Source organism: Motacilla alba, chromosome 5 (assembly GCF_015832195.1).
Source record: "Motacilla alba alba isolate MOTALB_02 chromosome 5, Motacilla_alba_V1.0_pri, whole genome shotgun sequence".
Classification (NCBI taxonomy): Eukaryota; Metazoa; Chordata; class Aves; order Passeriformes; family Motacillidae; genus Motacilla; species Motacilla alba.
In genome coordinates, this window is record NC_052020.1 from 1,825,977 (window position 1) to 1,843,628 (window position 17,652).

General features: G+C 38.6%; 1 protein-coding gene across 10 annotated transcripts in view; it reads right to left on the minus strand.

Annotated features, from left to right (window-relative positions):
• The window catches only part of ANO5 (anoctamin 5), a 59,385-nt gene that overhangs the window by 25,226 nt on the left and 16,507 nt on the right, over positions 1 to 17,652 (minus strand). For 2 of the 10 annotated variants that reach the window (XM_038137756.1, XM_038137758.1), the window contains 6 exons: positions 15,241 to 15,288; positions 9,657 to 9,701; positions 8,496 to 8,609; positions 2,265 to 2,333; positions 954 to 1,238; positions 484 to 597 (listed from right to left, as the gene is read on the minus strand). In XM_038137756.1, coding sequence (XP_037993684.1) covers positions 484 to 597; positions 954 to 1,238; positions 2,265 to 2,333; positions 8,496 to 8,609; positions 9,657 to 9,701; positions 15,241 to 15,288 — 675 coding nt within the window. The remainder of the gene's footprint in view (positions 1 to 483; positions 598 to 953; positions 1,239 to 2,264; positions 2,334 to 8,495; positions 8,610 to 9,656; positions 9,702 to 15,240; positions 15,289 to 17,652) is intronic. The other 8 variants (XM_038137757.1, XM_038137760.1, XM_038137761.1 and 5 more) reach the window with 4 other exon arrangements.

Sequence of the window (17,652 nt, forward strand, 5' to 3'; positions counted from 1 at the left end):
AGGGTTCAGGCAACTTATCTGACTTCAGTCCCAAAATAGTATGATGCCAAGAGTCCTTCTCTAACTGCAGGTAGTGTGCACTGCTGTGTAACTACAGTATGTGTGTGTGCACACCCTATGCACGCACACTGCTGCATGTATACATCTGCAGTAGAAATTCAATCCTTGTAATAATCTAAGGTACGGCTGCATGGTCCCTGCCATCAGCATTGCAGGAATATGATGGAGTAAGTCTCTAAAGAAATGATGTGACTGACACATATTCTAAAAACTCATCTGTAGGAAGAAACATTTCAGCACATAAAAAGCCAAATAGTAGGGTTGATAGCTATGTCTTGTGTGTTATAAAACAGAATCAATTACTGGGACAAATTGAAAGGTTTGAGTATATTTTTGCATCTCCTGGAACAGCAAATGTCACAGTAGGTAAAAGAGTGCAAACACTGGGAAATGCTCAAGGGAGCAGAAAGCTGAAATACTTACATCATGAAGAGGATATGCAGCTGTATAGGTGCCATTGTTTAGCAGTCTCTTAATCCCAAATTTTTTCTTCCCTTCTTCTGTTCCGTATGGGCAACGTGTAAGAATATAATTAACCTGAGATTCAAGAATGAGAATTTCAGACCTTTCCTATTCTAAGGCCATTAAAGAGAAACCTATAATAGATGTGCACTACGTATAATCTGCAGGAACAACATGCAAAAGCAAAAGGTATCTCTTCAGAAGGCCTTATATAAGAATACTGAGGCCACAGTTGCATTGTAGACATCCAGAAGATCAGTTCCAACAATTATTCTATATTTCTAAGCAAGATGCACAGGTACCCAGGCATCTCTGTATTTACCTCAGTGACCATGGTTTCTATACGCACTCCTTCCTTACATGAATATTCCGACGGGGATGTGTAAATTATATCTACCTGCAAACACAAGTAGCCAAATTCACATACGTACTATTCTGTTTCTCATGGATGGTGAGAAGAAAGTGCTCTCATCATTAATGAGGTACAGCTCCTGCTTGTCCTTGCTGAATGGTGCTGTGAAATAATCCGGTTCAGGGTGCATCACCTTCTCGGGCAGCCTCAGTGGGAAAAGCACACAGTCCAGGGGGTTCTCCACCATGGGGGGAATGTCATTTTCCCTGATGGGAACTTTAATGTTCAGCACTTCTGCATATGTGATCAGAACCTCCCATGGCGCATGGATCTTCACAAAAAAAATCTTGCCATCTTCAGATTCCTGTTCCAGAAAAGTTACATTAGACATTAGACCAAACTGTGTTTTATTGAAAGATTTATGGGAATATTTTTGATATAAAATGTACTGCCTTTCATATATTTTTAAAGGACTTAAAGGTGAAGTAGGAGGTAATAGAAGGACTTTCTGTGCGTGTGTATATATATATATGTGTGTGTGTGTGTGTATATATATATGTATGTATTATTATATATATACTGAAAAGCTTATCCGAGTGGTTGGTTGTTCATAAAAATAACCTTTGCACTACTACAAGCTCACAAAGGCTTTTCAAACTATATTAATCTCATACACTGAGGCCTGAAAATTCTCATTACACTGGAAACACGAAGAATAATCTCGTCATAGGCCTGACGTAACATGTATGTTCTTCTAGTGCTGCTCTGCATCCACAGTGGAAGATGGCAATCAGAAGGGTTTTTAATATTGCTCCATGAATTCCCTACCTATGGATGTTACAGAGCCTGAACTTCATCAAGAGTTACTTTACTCACTCAGCCGCTAGCATGCTGACTCCATCAGCCAAAATCGCACATCCTCCGGTTATTACAGCAAACAGTACCACTAAGCACACATCTTCAAGGTTACAGGGTCCTTCCTCGTAATTGCAACATCCAGTGGGTGTAACTAATTCATTCACTGCCTTCCAAACTTGTTACACATTGTTAGGTAGAATTAAAATCAGCTGTAAGCACACTTCCCATTTATGTGGATATAAACCAAATCACAGGTATTTTGCCTTCTTGATATGAAAGCAAAGGCTTTGTTTTTGTTATGAAAGCAAAACCAAAAGCTTCTTCTTGAATCAAAATTATTCTGCTTCCACAATTCTTATCAGTGTATCTGGAAAAAGTGCTCAAATAAACATATTAACCTTGTTTCCCCTAAGTCAGTTGCACTCCACTGAAATCCGCGAGTATAATTTATAATTTTTCTCAGAGAAAGAAAGTGGTTTGTTGATTTCCAAATCCTATTCTTTTTGGTCCTAATTTTTCTCTTTTTTTTTACCTTCTTGTCCTCTGTTTCTAGCTCCAAACCAGCCTTTTGCAGGTTGCTCTCAAATTCTTTTCTCCTTTCCTGAAGAGAAACAAAGACACTTTAGTAACTGATATGAAGTTAGCAATTGATCACTCACTAAAGACTCACTGGGTTTCACTTCTCTCAGCTACCCTGATGACAACCCCTTAAGGCTACATGACCTTCTCAAAGCAAGCAGACAAAAACCAGGCCACTTTCTAGTGAGGGCCAGCTTTGTGATGGGAACCCACGAGGAAGTGCACTGGCTAGCCACAGGGCACCCACTGGCTAGGAAAAGGCTTGTTCTGGGCTATCTGGCTCATCAGAGAAGCAACTGATGTCTTGCGTCTTGAGCACTTCTGACTTCAGAAAGCTGATGTGTGGGGTGTGTTCAAGTTTAGCTGTATTTTCAAGAGAAAGATGAAAAGAAAAATTCTGGAAGCACGTGGAAGACTGAGTGCTTGCAGCTTCATCTATTTACCTCATCTATTTATTTTGTATATTTAGTTATACAATGAGGCCCGATACAGACATTCAAGTACTGATTACAGACAATTCAAACAGTATTTCACAAACATCACTGATAAGACCAACAAATCACAGCATGTGCTTAGCTTGCATAGAGTCAGCATGGACTTCATGCAGAGATAACAAACCTGCCCATGGTGGTGTGTGGTGGCTGCATGACCTCTGTGAGCTTGATATTCTTCTTGAACTCTTTTTTTGTTTTGTAAAGTAATTCCTAAGTCCTGTCTTTGGGTAAGAATATTTTCTTCCTCTCCTTCTCTGTATAATTTTTGCTCCTATTGAGAGACTGTATTAATTTCCCCTTAATTATATAAAATTTGCTGAAGAACTGCCAGAATAACAATAAATTAAGTCAAATACTGAGCCCTACCCTCTTTAAAATGCACAAGCTAGACCACAAATTTATTTCTAGCTAAACCCCACCATGCTGTCTAATGTTTCTTCTATTGAGAAGTCTTAAATTACAGTTTTCAAACGTACTTAAAAAACCCCAAAACACGATATTTTTCAGCCAGTTTTTTTTTTCCTGCATGTCAGTGAGGAGTAGGCTGCCATTTTTGCATTTCAGTTTGCATAACTTACTCAGACAAATGAATGCAGACTGAAGAATAGCTTTCATAGCCCTCAGATGTTTTCCTGTGTTAGTGGCCTCTCATTTTATGTGTCACATCTGATTTTGCCAAATATTACTAGATATTAAATTAGACACTGGACTATATAAACTTGTGAAAATGATAACTCCTGAGTTCTGATATAATGATAACCCCCCACCCCACATGCTGGGGGCAAAAGCAATTCCATGCACTATTTTTCCTACAAACCTTCCTAAATGCACCTGTATAAACACGTCAGAGAACCCTGGTTTGCTGACGTGATAATCAGATAGAGAACAACACAACTAAAAGGTGATTTAAGAAGGTATGTTAAGATGCTATAGAAAAGCTGACATTCAAGCCTATTATCCAAAGCTATATGCTACTCTGGATTACCTTTTCTCCTAACAAAGCACGCTGGTGTATATTCTTTCTCCAGCAAACACTGGAAGAGAGCCAAGCAAGTCAGCTCAGAGCCTTCTCTGCCACCAGACACCAGCCAGCTCCTCTCCAGCTGTGCAGCTCAGGAGCAGACAGAGCCAAAGAGTCTGGCCCCATCTTACTTATCTTTCTTTACAATACACTTAGTGTGACAAACTGCAGTGCTCTAATAGAAATTGTGATCTTTTTACCACCTTGCTCTTCTCCCACAAGCCCCCTCCTGAAACCTATGCAACGTACTATACTTTCCAGTTAATGGGAAAAACATTTTTAAAAGGAAATCAATCTGCTGGGGAAAAAAAACCATCCTCCCCCTTTTCTTGCCAAATACTGGATTTCTTCATTTCTTCATGTCACCATCAAAGGCTTAAAATGGACAAAATGTATCCTTGGACCAGAGCTGGCTGTTTTTAATCTGTACTTAGAATTTTAAGCTTACTGCCCTAAACCTGATAAACTATCCCTGGTGCATATATTTCTGACTCTGTTGTAGATGCCAATCTACAGTCAAAGAGGCGTGAGGGAAACTCTGTAAGTCATCACATCCACCATATTATGTGGATATCCCACATAATGTGGGATAAGCACAGACTAACTTTATCACCTAACATGTGCCGGGCTGTAATGAACCATCCCACTAAGATTAACAAAGCAAGATCCAAAGTCCAGCAATACTATTATGCCCAAAGCAAATGCAACACTGCATAACCAGGTAGCTAGGGAAGAGAGAGAACTTCTATAAACCCGACTGTGATAACAATGCTGGTACAACAACAGGTAACAATGCAGGTCCAACTCCTGGTGGGTCCCTTCTGACTCAGCATATTCTGTGATTCTTTAACTCTGTGAATTCCTGGCCCGCACAAGACACTCCAGGAGTCACACTGGTGCCTAGAAGTGTTGTGTAAATGCTTCTTGAACTCTGCCAGGCTTGGTGCTGTGACTACTGCCCTGGGGAGCCTGTTCCAGTGCCCAACCACTCTCTGGGTAAAAAACCTTTAGTTCATAATACCCAACCTAAACCTTCCCTGACTCAGCTTCATGCCATTCCTTTGAGTCCTGTCACTCACTGGTCTCAGAGAGAAGAGACTGGTACTTCTCCCTGCTCTTCCCCTCACAGGAAAATTGTACACTGTGATGAGGTTTTCCCTCAGTCTCCTCTTCTCAAGGCTGAACAAACCAAGTGCCCTCAGCCACTGCTCATAAGGCTTCCCATCAAGGCCCCTCCAGCCCCGTGGCCCTCTTTTGGACAGTCTCTCAATCTCTGTCTTTTTTATATGGTGGTACCCAAAATCAGACACAGAGCTCAAGGTGAGACTGCCCCAGCTCAGAGCAGAGCAGGACAATCCCTCCCTTGCCTGGCTGGTGATGCTGTGCCTGATGCCCCGCTAGGACATTGTTGGCCCTCCTGGCTGCCAGGCACTGCTGACTCACTGAACTTTGTTGTGGGTCCCTTTCAATGCAGGATATGCTGTGATTCCTTCTGCAACTACCAGCCAAACCTCTGCAAAGCTGCATGGTGTGCTCCGAGGTTCAGACTGAGCCCAGATTTCAGCCACTGCTGCAGACCTGGGGGTGCAGCTGCTAACAGCAGCAACAAGCATCTGACACTTGCTGCTCCTGGCTCCCTAACTCTGGCCCAGCTGATACCTCTAAGGAAGCAGAAGTTTCTGTCTGAGATAATGAAAACTGGGAAAGGAACTCAATGAAATTTCCTTCTGTATCTCTGTACCCCACTGGGGACAGAGGGTCTTTGCTTCTAGTCAACATACAAGTGGAGTTACTTTGCACAGAGATCTATGAGTCCTAAGGCTCTGTAGCTCTTGTGAAGAAATATGCTTATGGGCAATAAAGACTATGTCATGGTCATACATCAATACTTTGAAAGATATTTTTATAAATTCTGTTTATTTTTTCATGTCCACATACATTTCATATGGTGGTGAAATATTTCCATGAGTGCTGGAGGCTTTAAGGAATAATACTGTCTCAAAAAATTGTAATTCTAATTTTTGTTCAGAGGCCTTTGTGGTTTGGATTTATTCATGTAGCTTATAGAAGGCAAGTTCAAAACAGCTGAAGGCAAGTTCAAAACAGCATTCTAGTTGAAGCTGGAACGTATCTGGGAATATCACAAAAGATAAAAGTTGTTCTGCATGAAACTAAGGGAGAAAATGAACAAACTGTCTCTTACATCTGTATCAGGGATATGTTGAAACACACAAAGAAGTTATTTATCCCATTCTTAGAAACGCAGAATAAAGCTGTTTCCTTGAGACTAGGAAACAAAATCCTTTGTCACAACTGTTAATCTCCTCGTATAAACACTTCTATTCTGAGCTGTTCCATTTTACTGCATCATTGTGCTCCCACAAAAGAAACATTTCTTTCTATGATAACTGTACAATAGCAGGCACAGTGTATGTCAGACAAATTCCGGAGGCTGCAGTTCATCAATATTTAAATCTTGTTACCACAAAGACAACAGCACAGTATTTGTATGCTAAGAAGTCTGCACTAATTTATGGACATACTAATTGCATAAAGATCTATGGTGAACATAACTGTAGGGCATATGCAGATGCCCCACGAACTGTGTAAAAGAAAAATTGGTATCTCCTTGACAGTTTGTCCAGTGACCACAGAGCTTATCTACAGGGCCACTGACCTTTTGAAAGACAGATATATTCTCCTAGGAAGTGCATTTTTATGTCAAAGAGGAAGGACAATATTAGCTACTAACTCTTGGGCTTTTTCTGGCAAAGATGCCTACTGTCCCCTAATAAGCCATAAATCAATGAGAAGGGAACTGCTGCACACAACATGACATGAGTGACTAGACTGGCCATCTGACTCATTTTCCTTTGCACCTGAACATAACCTAAATAGTATTCATTTCTTTCCTAATTTTAAATAATTAAAGTATGACTAATGGAAAAGTTTAAGAGTTGCTTTGACAAATTTTGCATGGGTATCTTTCTTCTTTCTACATCGTATGTAGAAAGTGTATAGTGTTCTCCTCCTTATTTCTGAAATGCATTTTGCTTCAGGGGAGAAGAAAGCATCTAGCTAGGAGTACAGCCTAACAAAGAGTCAGGGTGAGCTTGAAAAAGTATGCTTGTACATAAACCTATGGTATCATAGCTATCAAATAACCTGGTCTCCCAAGAAAATCTTTGGAATGTGGCTAGCTGAGCAAAGCTGACTGAGATGCTTAATCTGGGAAAAGCATCCAACAGAGACATGAGAAATTTTTGGATTTTTTAACATAATAAGAGTAGGATAGAGGGGCTGTGTTCTACACTAGATTGTATTTGGATGCAAGGACAGGCAGCAGAAGTTCTTAATGAAAACAGTGTTTTCTTCATAAAAGAATGAAAGCAATATGCAATTTTTAAAACAGCCTAATCCTGCAGAATTTTTCCAAAGGAAATATGAATTTTTAATTACTAAATACTTCAATATGACAAGATAAAGATTGTAACTGTTCTTTGCTTCAAAGACTAATTGTTTTGATCATGATTTTGTCATAAGCATTTGTAATTAGAATTAGTTTTTTTCAGATACCCTTATCTTTCAGAAAAATATGATTACTTGAGAATGTAATTTTTTAGTGTCTGTCTCCTTTTAAAATTTTTTTGATCATGAATAAACTGTGGAATTATATTTTTGAGAGACTAGTTTGTCAATGTAACCTCTCCTGACTCTGAAAGAAGGTAGTGAATACAGAGAAAACACAAATTTAAATACTCATTTTTAAAAAAATATTGTGCTTTATACAAAATTTGTTGTCTTGACTGCCTCTCATTATACTAGATTTTTTATATAACTTGAATTTATGTTAGCCAAGTGAGATCTCATGTGTCAGTGTGAGCATGTAAGAAACAGGTGCCATTAACTGATTCCATCTGACCTATTATTACCATTCAGGCAACTGGGCCTTGCTGGCAAGTTCAAGAATAATCACTAACTGGCATTTTAGAGAAAGTTTGTTTTTGAGCTCTGTTACATAGGAGGGCTCTTATCAAAGCCACTTTAAATATTCTTCTAGAAGAATGAACACACATATGTAGACAGTAGGTCAAACACAGGTAAAGACTCCAGGAGGCCATGCTGTGTTGTGTTACTCAGAGTATATTTTAAGAAAAGAGTCTCAAAAGTATAAAAGAAAAACTGCATTGAGTCTCGGAGCTAAGAATCTATTCATCCTCTAACTACAGTCCAAGGGTATGAAAAACTAGTCATTGTTAAATCTTGTTTGGATGACCTTTGCTTATTTAGAAGAATAATCCGTCTTCATTTGAAAGTATTTACAGGTGCAAGTATTTACAAATATTTCTCCAAAGTCTTAGCTAGACTGTTAAATGAAGAAGCAAAATAATTTGGATTACTTTGCTCCATTGTATAATATATTGCTCAGCCTAAGTAATGAAGAGTGATCAATTCAATAAACATAGACACAAGAACCTAATAAAACAGGTCCTGACAAACAACAGTAAATTACACAGAAATGTTCATACATGGGATTGCTTTTCACATAGATATAGATTTTTTTAGGTAAATTCTATTCCAGATGAGTCTAGTGATCCAAAAGTGTTAGTAACTGATATTCATCTTATTATAAATAAAAATTAAGAGGACTTCAAAAAGACAAACTTACCAACTTTTTTTCCCATTCCTTATTAAGATCATCCACATAGGAGAGAACAAAATCAATTCTCCTGACACCATCCCTGAAGAAAATAGAATCTTTGCTTTGATGTCTTTTATCAATCTGCAGAAGATACAGGCATATGAATTAAAAAAATAAGCACTGCTGTTTCTCTAAAATACCAAAGAATGCAAAGAAACTCCCCCATATTGCTGCAGTTCTTCAGTTTCTTTACAGCTGAAGATATGTCTGGGCAAGTTTTAACAAGGGCTACAGCAAGTTTAAGTAATTTCAAAATTAACCGCATATGTCCGCAAGCATTACATGTAAATAACTGGCACAGGAAAAATAAATAAATATATATATATATATATGTTAGTGTAGCAATACTTGTGAATACTTGAAGCAGGTAGCAAAATGTAAATTCCATGCATTTTCCTCTACATAACAACATTCACTAAATCAACCATCACAGAGACATATAGTCCCAGCAATGACCACACATAGAAATAGCTCACAAAAATACAGGGGTGATGTTTCAACATTAAGTATTTACTTTCATGGGAAAAAAAAAAATACACCAAATAAAAGATATCAATGTAACAGGGTAATTAGTATTCCAATTGATCTATTAAAGGTCATATTTTAATTTATCAACATGCCAGAATGTCTTAGTAACAACATCCACCTTTTTCACTCTTAGGCCACAGTAATTAATGTTAGGCAAATAAAAGACTGTAACCGCACTCTCCTAGGGAAGTTAACTCATTAGGTAATATTGTTTATTATCACATCAATATTCAGCTCTATCAAATCACATACAAGACATACAGCAAAGTGCTTTCCATAGAAGTGAATATTCTAGTTTAAATGTAACTCTGTGCTGAGGAAGGCTGCTGTTAATTTTTCAACCACACCTATCAGTGAAAGTGTATTTGCATAGGGCAGAACTGGGGTTTTATTTTATTAGAGTAGGAACAAAACAGAGTATTATGTCTCTGTCTTTTCCCTCTCATACCATGCAAGGATGCACGTGTTCCCTGAGAAAGCACAGAATATTTATTTGTAACTGTGAAACTTGCTCCCCAGTTAACAGAAGGTGCCACACAGTGAAGCATGTTATTACTGCAGCATCCAAGCCACTTGCAATAGCACTGATCACTGCTTTACCCTGAGACGTCGCTTCAGGAACAGATTATACTTCCTTCCACTCTGCTGGAATAACCAACAAGTAGTTAGTAGGGCCACTGTTTCACTGTTTTGCTTCAAGAACCAACTGCTTCAAGCACATACACTCCAACTACAGTGAGCAAGAAATCCATGTCCTTTAAAGCTAGGAAAAGCCTCCAAACATCAGAAAAACACAAGTGCCTGCAAATAATATGACTATCATGTCTTTTTTATTAAAGGCAAAGCTGGGCTGGAAGCCGTTTGGACAGTAAAAATGTTTTAAGACAATGACTTCTGTAATACTGCTTGCTATCATTTGCATACTTCAACAGATTTAAAAAATAGCTAAGTAAGAAAGTGGTTTTGAGTGTAGAGCAAAGGTTCCAAAACACTGGCTCGTGCATAGTGCATGCATGTTTCTGTAATGCTCATGTTTGGTCAGACCCACTGGGACATAAAATGACAAATGGCAATGATGTAATTCCAGAGCTAACAAAACTACAAGTAATAATAGCCACACAATTCATGTGTTTATCTTTAAATAGGCTGAAATTAAATAAAAATAATTGAAAATCCTATTGTTCCACAGCGTTCCACAACTTTATGCATCTTCATTAGACACACTAGTAACTGCTGAAATTAGACGCTTGAAGCAGCCATCCATTATCGAGAACTCCTGTGTTCCCATCCTAGCCCTTGGGGAGCTACAAAACACTGTTGGAAATCAATGCAGCACAAAAAAAAAGCTAAAAGAAATAACTTCCTGAAAATGCTACCATCCGTTCTTTGCCCTTCCTCTTCAGGAATTCTTGTTTATCAACAACAATTTTTGTTGTTTTACCTTCTTGAGAAATATTTACAGCAGATCAATTAGACCACTTTGGCTGAAATCAGGACAGCTACTTCAGAAATGCTTTTGCTTCCAAATGCAGCACATCATCTTTCGTGATTAAATGGTTCACAAAAATCATGGAATACAAGAGCAGAAAAGAAAAAGCATTTTTCTATTCTGTTTTGTACTTACAGGTTTAGGTCTTTCTTTGCAAATATAATTGTGACTACATGCAAACAGCAAGTTCAGATACTAAGTGAATCAAGTTAAAACAGTGCATAGAATCACACTAACATCTGTATAGAATCAACAGTACTGTAATTATTGAGCATTACAGTAAGTAAACCCCAAAGTGCATTCTAACAACTTACAATGTTAGCAATTGCCCCAACCACTGATTAAAAAAAGACACTGACTTCACAAGCACAGAAACTGTTCTAGTGCACTAAATTCATATATACAAAGAAGAAATAAAACAATAAGCAATACTTACTTCAAAAAAAAGCTTGTCCTGAAGGAGCACGCAAAATTATTTGGGTTGCATAATTATAATTAGATTATTCAATACAACTGAAGAAGTATTTTATCTTTACTGCCATCAAAATTTGGTCGTTTTCTAAGATGTATCAGAATCCTCAGTAATTAAAGGTCTGACTATCAATTTAAGAAGATGCAGTAGTCATTGCCAGATCTGCTATTAGAAGGAAAATATTTATCACTTCTTTCTCCTTCTGGAGATTTTCCTTTGAGACACAGGATTATTCACTGTGGATAGTGACAGGCCTGCTTATTAAACCCATAAATTATTCCTTTCCATTTTGCTGCATTTGGATTTCACAAGGAGAACAAGATCAGTCTTGCACATTCATGAAGGTTTGTGCATACATGTGCGCCTACAAGTTTAATGTATATAAAAAGTTTGTAATTTGCATTGATTCTATCAGTGAATCATTAAACATTTGTGCATCCTATTTCTTAACAGCTCCTTCCTGAACTGCATAAATGCAGTTAGTGATCCTTGACAACCTGCAGTTACTAAATGAAGGTACACCTCATCACAAAAAATATTCTGAAACATCTTCTTCCAGCAATACAAGTAACCAAATTATAACTTCCCAACACAGTATAGATAGCAAGCTGAAGCTTTTTAGTAATTAAGTTACACCCAATGAGGAACTACAGAAGAGATGCAGCCCTGAGGCATATGGTGAAAACTCAAGAAGCAACAACCACAAGTCACAACCAGAGAAATTCCTGATGAGAGGCTGTGTTTGAGTGGGAACGGGTACAACAGATTGCCCAGAGTGACTGCATAATCTCCATCCTCAGAGATAACACAGCTAGCTAGGCCAGGACAGATCTGCGCTGACTGTGCAATCTGCTCTATGTTTGAAGCCAGCACTGCCTTGAGGAGGAGGTCAGCCATCCACAGGTCCCTTCCAATCCAAGTTCACTGTAGGACTCTATGCAATCACATTACTGCAAACATTCAGCATTTACCACGGCTTTCAAAACATCAAATAAATCCATCAACCACAAAGCAAGTTACAAAACCCACCTGTTGAAAACAAAAATAATGCCCTCCTGTTATCCTGTAATAGCTTTCCAGACTCATTAGTCTAGTTATCTCTCTAAGAACTGTGACCATCAGCTTGCAGACAGATGTGCTAATTGAATGCTTTCATGAAGAGATAAATTTCCTTTTCATGTGGCATAAGTGCAAACTAACAGGATTCATACGGTATTATATCAATAGTTATAGTTATTCTATACTTGATAATTTCTCTCTAGACACCCAGCAGAGGCTGGGTATTGGACCATGTCCAACCAAACAACCCTCCAAGTACCTAGGCTTTCAATCCTCACCTCAGACACAATCCAAAGCCCCGCAGTAGGAAACCCTGACTCAACAGGACAGGTGACAGGAGAGACCAAGATGTCAGCAAGGAAACAAAGCACAGCTCAAGATGAAGTAAGGCTGTAAGAGCCCATGGGCTGTTCTGCCCAGACTGGCTTGGTCACGGTGTGTAAATGCTGGCTGGCAGCCGCACACAGACACAGATCCACCCAGACTCGCCATTCAGCACTGCTGAATGCTTGCTGAGGAGTCCTCGGCTCCACAGGTGCCTCTGAGACACTTCTCAGGGCCAAGGCAAACAGTCGGGCACAGGGAGCTGGAGAGGCAAAGCAGCTGCTGGAAGTGGCAGCAACCACCAACACTGGCACTGAGAGTGCTTCAGAGGAACGACTGCGGGCTGAAGCTGAGCCACAGGCACCGTGCTAAATGGCTCTGTGGCCTCACCTGCCCCCCTGGCACACTGACAGTGGGCCTTGGGCAGTGTGGGCAGCTACCCCATGATGGGTTAGTGGTATCACAGTACCCAAAACACAAATATGCTTTGCACATTATATTTTAATTATTTAATCCCCTATGTTTTTATGGGACTCTGAGGGACTTCTATTTCTGGTTATCCACCCAACAGGAAATGTATCCTATCAGGTCACTTAGCACAGCTCTCACCTTGGCATTGAGCTTCCTCCAAATACACTCTGCTACTAAATATCCCAGCCCTCTCTATGTCCACACCTCAAAGACAGGGAAACTTGTCCTAGAGCAATACTTTTCAGATTATTATTCAGTCAGAAAACTGCAAGTTCTTTATGTTCAGAAACACCCTTCCCAAATTCAGTGCCTCGGACCTCAAGGTTTCCCAAGTGTCCAACCCCACAGAGCGGGGACTGCAGGTTCACACTTGAGCACCCTTCCACTTCTGCTTTTGTAGCTTTTATCTTTTTTGTGGGAAGGTGGTTTAGAGCAGCATTTTCAGTAACAAAGCAGTAACCAATACCAAGCAGAGATGGAGGAATCCATTAGCTTCATTAATTACAGCATAGGGCAGCACGTCTGGCTGTGACTAACAAGAAAGACTAGATGTTACATTAATACCATGGAATGGTTTTTACGATCCCCCATAAGCACATCAAGGAATTACATTATCATAGTCGTAAATTACCAAGCAAAAAAACTATCTGAAACTACAACACTAAACTGATTTATAACATTTTGCTGGCTTAAAAGATACAGTCTGCAAACAAAATATTTATTTTATTAACTGCATACCTTTGATACTCACACAGCAAGTTAGATATAAAACAGACACTGTAAAGACCCCAAAGAACTACATTAAAACATAACTAGGTAACTTAAGAATTAGCAATCTACAGCAGAAAAACTTTCAGAGTACAAAAATGGACAAAAATATAAGGTTTGAAAGCTGAATCAAAATACAAGAAAAGTCTCCACAACTGAAAGGGTAGGAAACATTCAATGGCTTAAAAACAAAGTTATCACCTTCACTTAGATCCCCAGTTTGCATGAAATATTTCTATAGTCCTCCTTTTCACTGAATTAAAACATGCTACAGGAAAAACACATGGCTTTAAGTGCTGCTACACAAAATATTAATATATGTATTTATACATATGTATGAACTTAAACATAACTTTATAAATACATATCTAAATTATATAAATTTATTTCCAAAAGTAAAATGTTCCTGGGAATACATTTACAGAACATACAAAAATATACAGGTAACTCTCCTGAAAATCAAAATGGCTATTTCTGGTTCATGCATTCAGTTCCCCCTTTACCAGAGAACCTTTCCATGAAGTTCTCATCATTCTTCTTCCTTGAAGGAATCCACACAACTGAAGAGTTTACTCACTTTAAAGATGTGTATTCACAACACTCTTAACACCATCCATCCCAATTTCCAGTTATACTTCATGCAGGCTATAAGGTTGCATACAAAACTATAACCTTTCCCATTCAAGGAAACACAAAATCCCATGTATTTCTTTTGCTAAAACTTGCAAGCTGCTTTTTTCACCTTCACTCATGTTTCAATTCTGAACCCCATTAAAATCTGAAAGCCTGAAAACATGCATTTCAAAGCAGTTTAAGACACCAAGATATTTGCACTGAAATATAAATGCACATAAAAAGCCTCTCAGGATAAAAGAATACATTAAACAAGAACAGAACCAAGAAAAATAAAAAGTAAGCTAGGAGAGCGTACGTGTTAATGGAAGACACCAGAGACCAAAGTAAGCAAGCAGACAGTTTTAATACACCTCAGCATGTACTTCTTCAGTTATTTTAAATGACTTTTTGTACTTTTTCTACATAAAACAATAATGATTATTTTAAGTTTTCTGATATATTTGAGAATTTATATAGTTATCGTGTCTGTGAATTTCAGTAAGTGGCTATCCCAAGCCTTTCCTTATTATTTACTACAATAAAAAAAAAGAGGCAACATATTTCAAATTATGTGTTTGTTTCGCACTCTTTAAAACATTTTAAAGTATCATGCTGACTCACAGAACCCTCAGGCCATCATGATAAAAAGGAATCCCACATTTGTTAATAACACCAAAGTCAGAATACATCCTATATCCCATCAAACCAAAACAATGATAAAAAAGCAAACTTTCCAGTTTTCTCCACCAATCTCAACTTTTCAATTTTGTCTTTTATCCTTTTGATTTATTTCAATTTATCTCTTAAGGCATCTCTAGGAATAAATGGAAAACCACATTCTTTTTTATCAACTAGAAAAAAATGGTTTTAGAATGATGGCATCCTTGAAACTGGAAAATTTTCTGGTGAGGGACATTTTGGCATACTGTAATAGAAGACGCCACACAAATTCATGCAAGGAAGCATGAATACTTCTTACTGCTTACCACTTGATGTTCAGGGATGAGTAAAGTAGTCTCAGTGCTGTTTAGGCCCTGCCAGTGGCATCACGGGAAAAACAATGTTGTTAGCAATGATGCAAAGGCTAATTCAGATTTAAAAGTAAAGGCTAAAAAATTCAGAAGAAACAGTGTAGTTCCTGGTGTAAGTTGCTGAAAAGCTCTTCTGAGTGATACATGGATTTTCAGTTGAGATATTCAGAGTTTAAACCAACCTCTATTCTGCAGAGCAGGTTGGTCTCTAGACTACAGCACCAACTTTTACGTGGTCCATACTGATTTTTAAGCAGTAATAATTACAATTTTTGATAAGAGTTAAACGGTATTCCTTATAATTTCCATTAGAAAAAAATACAGTCTAAACAAGTCGGTGCAGATTACCATTTATGAACTGGTGAAGTACAACTGTTCATAGTACTCTTATTTATTTTGATCCCAAAGAGAGAAAACGTACACAGCATAGATGACTGGGCATTCAGAACCAATATGCTGCCCCTTACTTGGCTATTTTTTAATGATACATTGTACACTGAACGAAAACAAATGCATTGAGCCAAATCCTTAATCTCACAGTGTATACAACGTATATTGTTGTATAAATTGTAAATTGTACCAGTAATTGCATTATACCTAATGAGACTAATGAGGGCTTCCCAGATTCCTGTTCTGATCCACACCCAGGGAGGCCCCACCCTGATTTTAACTGTACAAGATCTGGGTGCTCATTGTTTTTCTGTATGCTGGTGTGGGGGCTGCTGCAACATCCTCAGGCCAGACTCCACACAGGTATGACAGGAGCACCAAGAGCAGATCCTCTGCAGAGCACAGCCATCCCACACACATGGCCATCAGCACTCTGGGGTCCTGGCCCACCAGGTGCCGCTATTGGAATGAGGAATGGCTTACTATTCCTCAGCAGTTTCTCAGTATCTAATTCCGTTAGCCAGTATCTTACCACACTTCTGTTTTGTCTTGCTATTGTGTGCTTTGAACACAAACCACAGACTAATTTAAACAGTGCAACCAAACAGTGCAAGTCCATTATGAAATGCAATAGCTCTCTGTGGAACTAAATTAACTTTCAAAAGAAGCAGAAAACTAACAGCATTTTATTATTATTGTCTCATTTACTGGTTTAGAGTTGTAAAATTACAGAAAGTTTATTGCCCCAAATGCAATTTTCATAAAGTACTGTTGATTATTTTTTAAATAATATTTTTCACTTTTATTACAATTTTTCTTGAGAGAAATCACTAAGGTCCATTCCTGTCCTGGTTACACATCAAGTAATACACACATCTTTACATTCTTTTTGAATGATGCCATGTCTGAGTATTTGCTTATCTAAGTAAGTCCAAAATGTCCTTTTAAGAATGCAGTAAAATAAACAGAAAGATCGATCTGTTTTTTGGCAGGAATTCCCCTGAGAAACAGTGCAAATATAAATAGCTGCACTGTGCTCTTACCATAAGATAGTCTGAACTGGGTTTAGAGGTCTAATCCTCCTGGCACTGATGCTACTGGAAAAATTTGCACTTTAGTAGAGAACTAAGGGCTGAGACACTTAAGTGGGAAGTTTTTCTCCAATTATACACAGTAAATACTTGCCATGGAAAGTACTGTACAAACTTAACACCGCTGAAAGCACCGCCCTGCTTTTCAACGCTGCCCTGTGGCTCCTGACCTCTCCATTGCACACATTCCCCCCTCATCCACTCTGGTACCCTTCCATTGCTTTCATCCAGCCTCTCCATCTCCTACTCCTCCCCCCACTGCTCACCACCCCCTCCATGGTTAGATGGATATACAGGCTTTAGCCACCCACTGGTCTTTACTGCCCACACTGCTCACTCAGAGACATAATTTTACTACATCTAGTGAAACACATAGCTGTGAGGTGAAGACACACAGCTGGCAAAGGCCTTTGTATTTTCCTATGCATTCTGTTAAATGCTCTCCTGCTAGTCATGGGATCTTACCCTGCTCAGTATAACTGTCAGAAATTAACTAGCTCAAGTCACTAGGATTAACTATTTTTAAACTGGTGCTCATACCTTCTCCTGTGCATTTCAAGCACTCTGATAGAAACACACTGCTTTTTCATGAGATGCCAAAGGCTATGTACAGCACAAAGGAGCTCCATCGTTGGTAACACATGACATGCAAAACAAGAATCAACTCAAACAATCCATCCAACTTTGTTGAGACAAAAACTGAGAAGGTTGGCAGTGGTGGCAGCAGAGTTGGGCTGGTCCCTCTCACTCTGGAATCCACCCTCTTAAGTCTTTAATGCACTCTAGCTCTCTTCAAAATAGCCCTCATGTGTTCTTGTTACTTGGAAGGAGTATCATTTTACTTCTTCCTAGATTTTGAAACCAATTTGGTCCATCTTTGCAACAT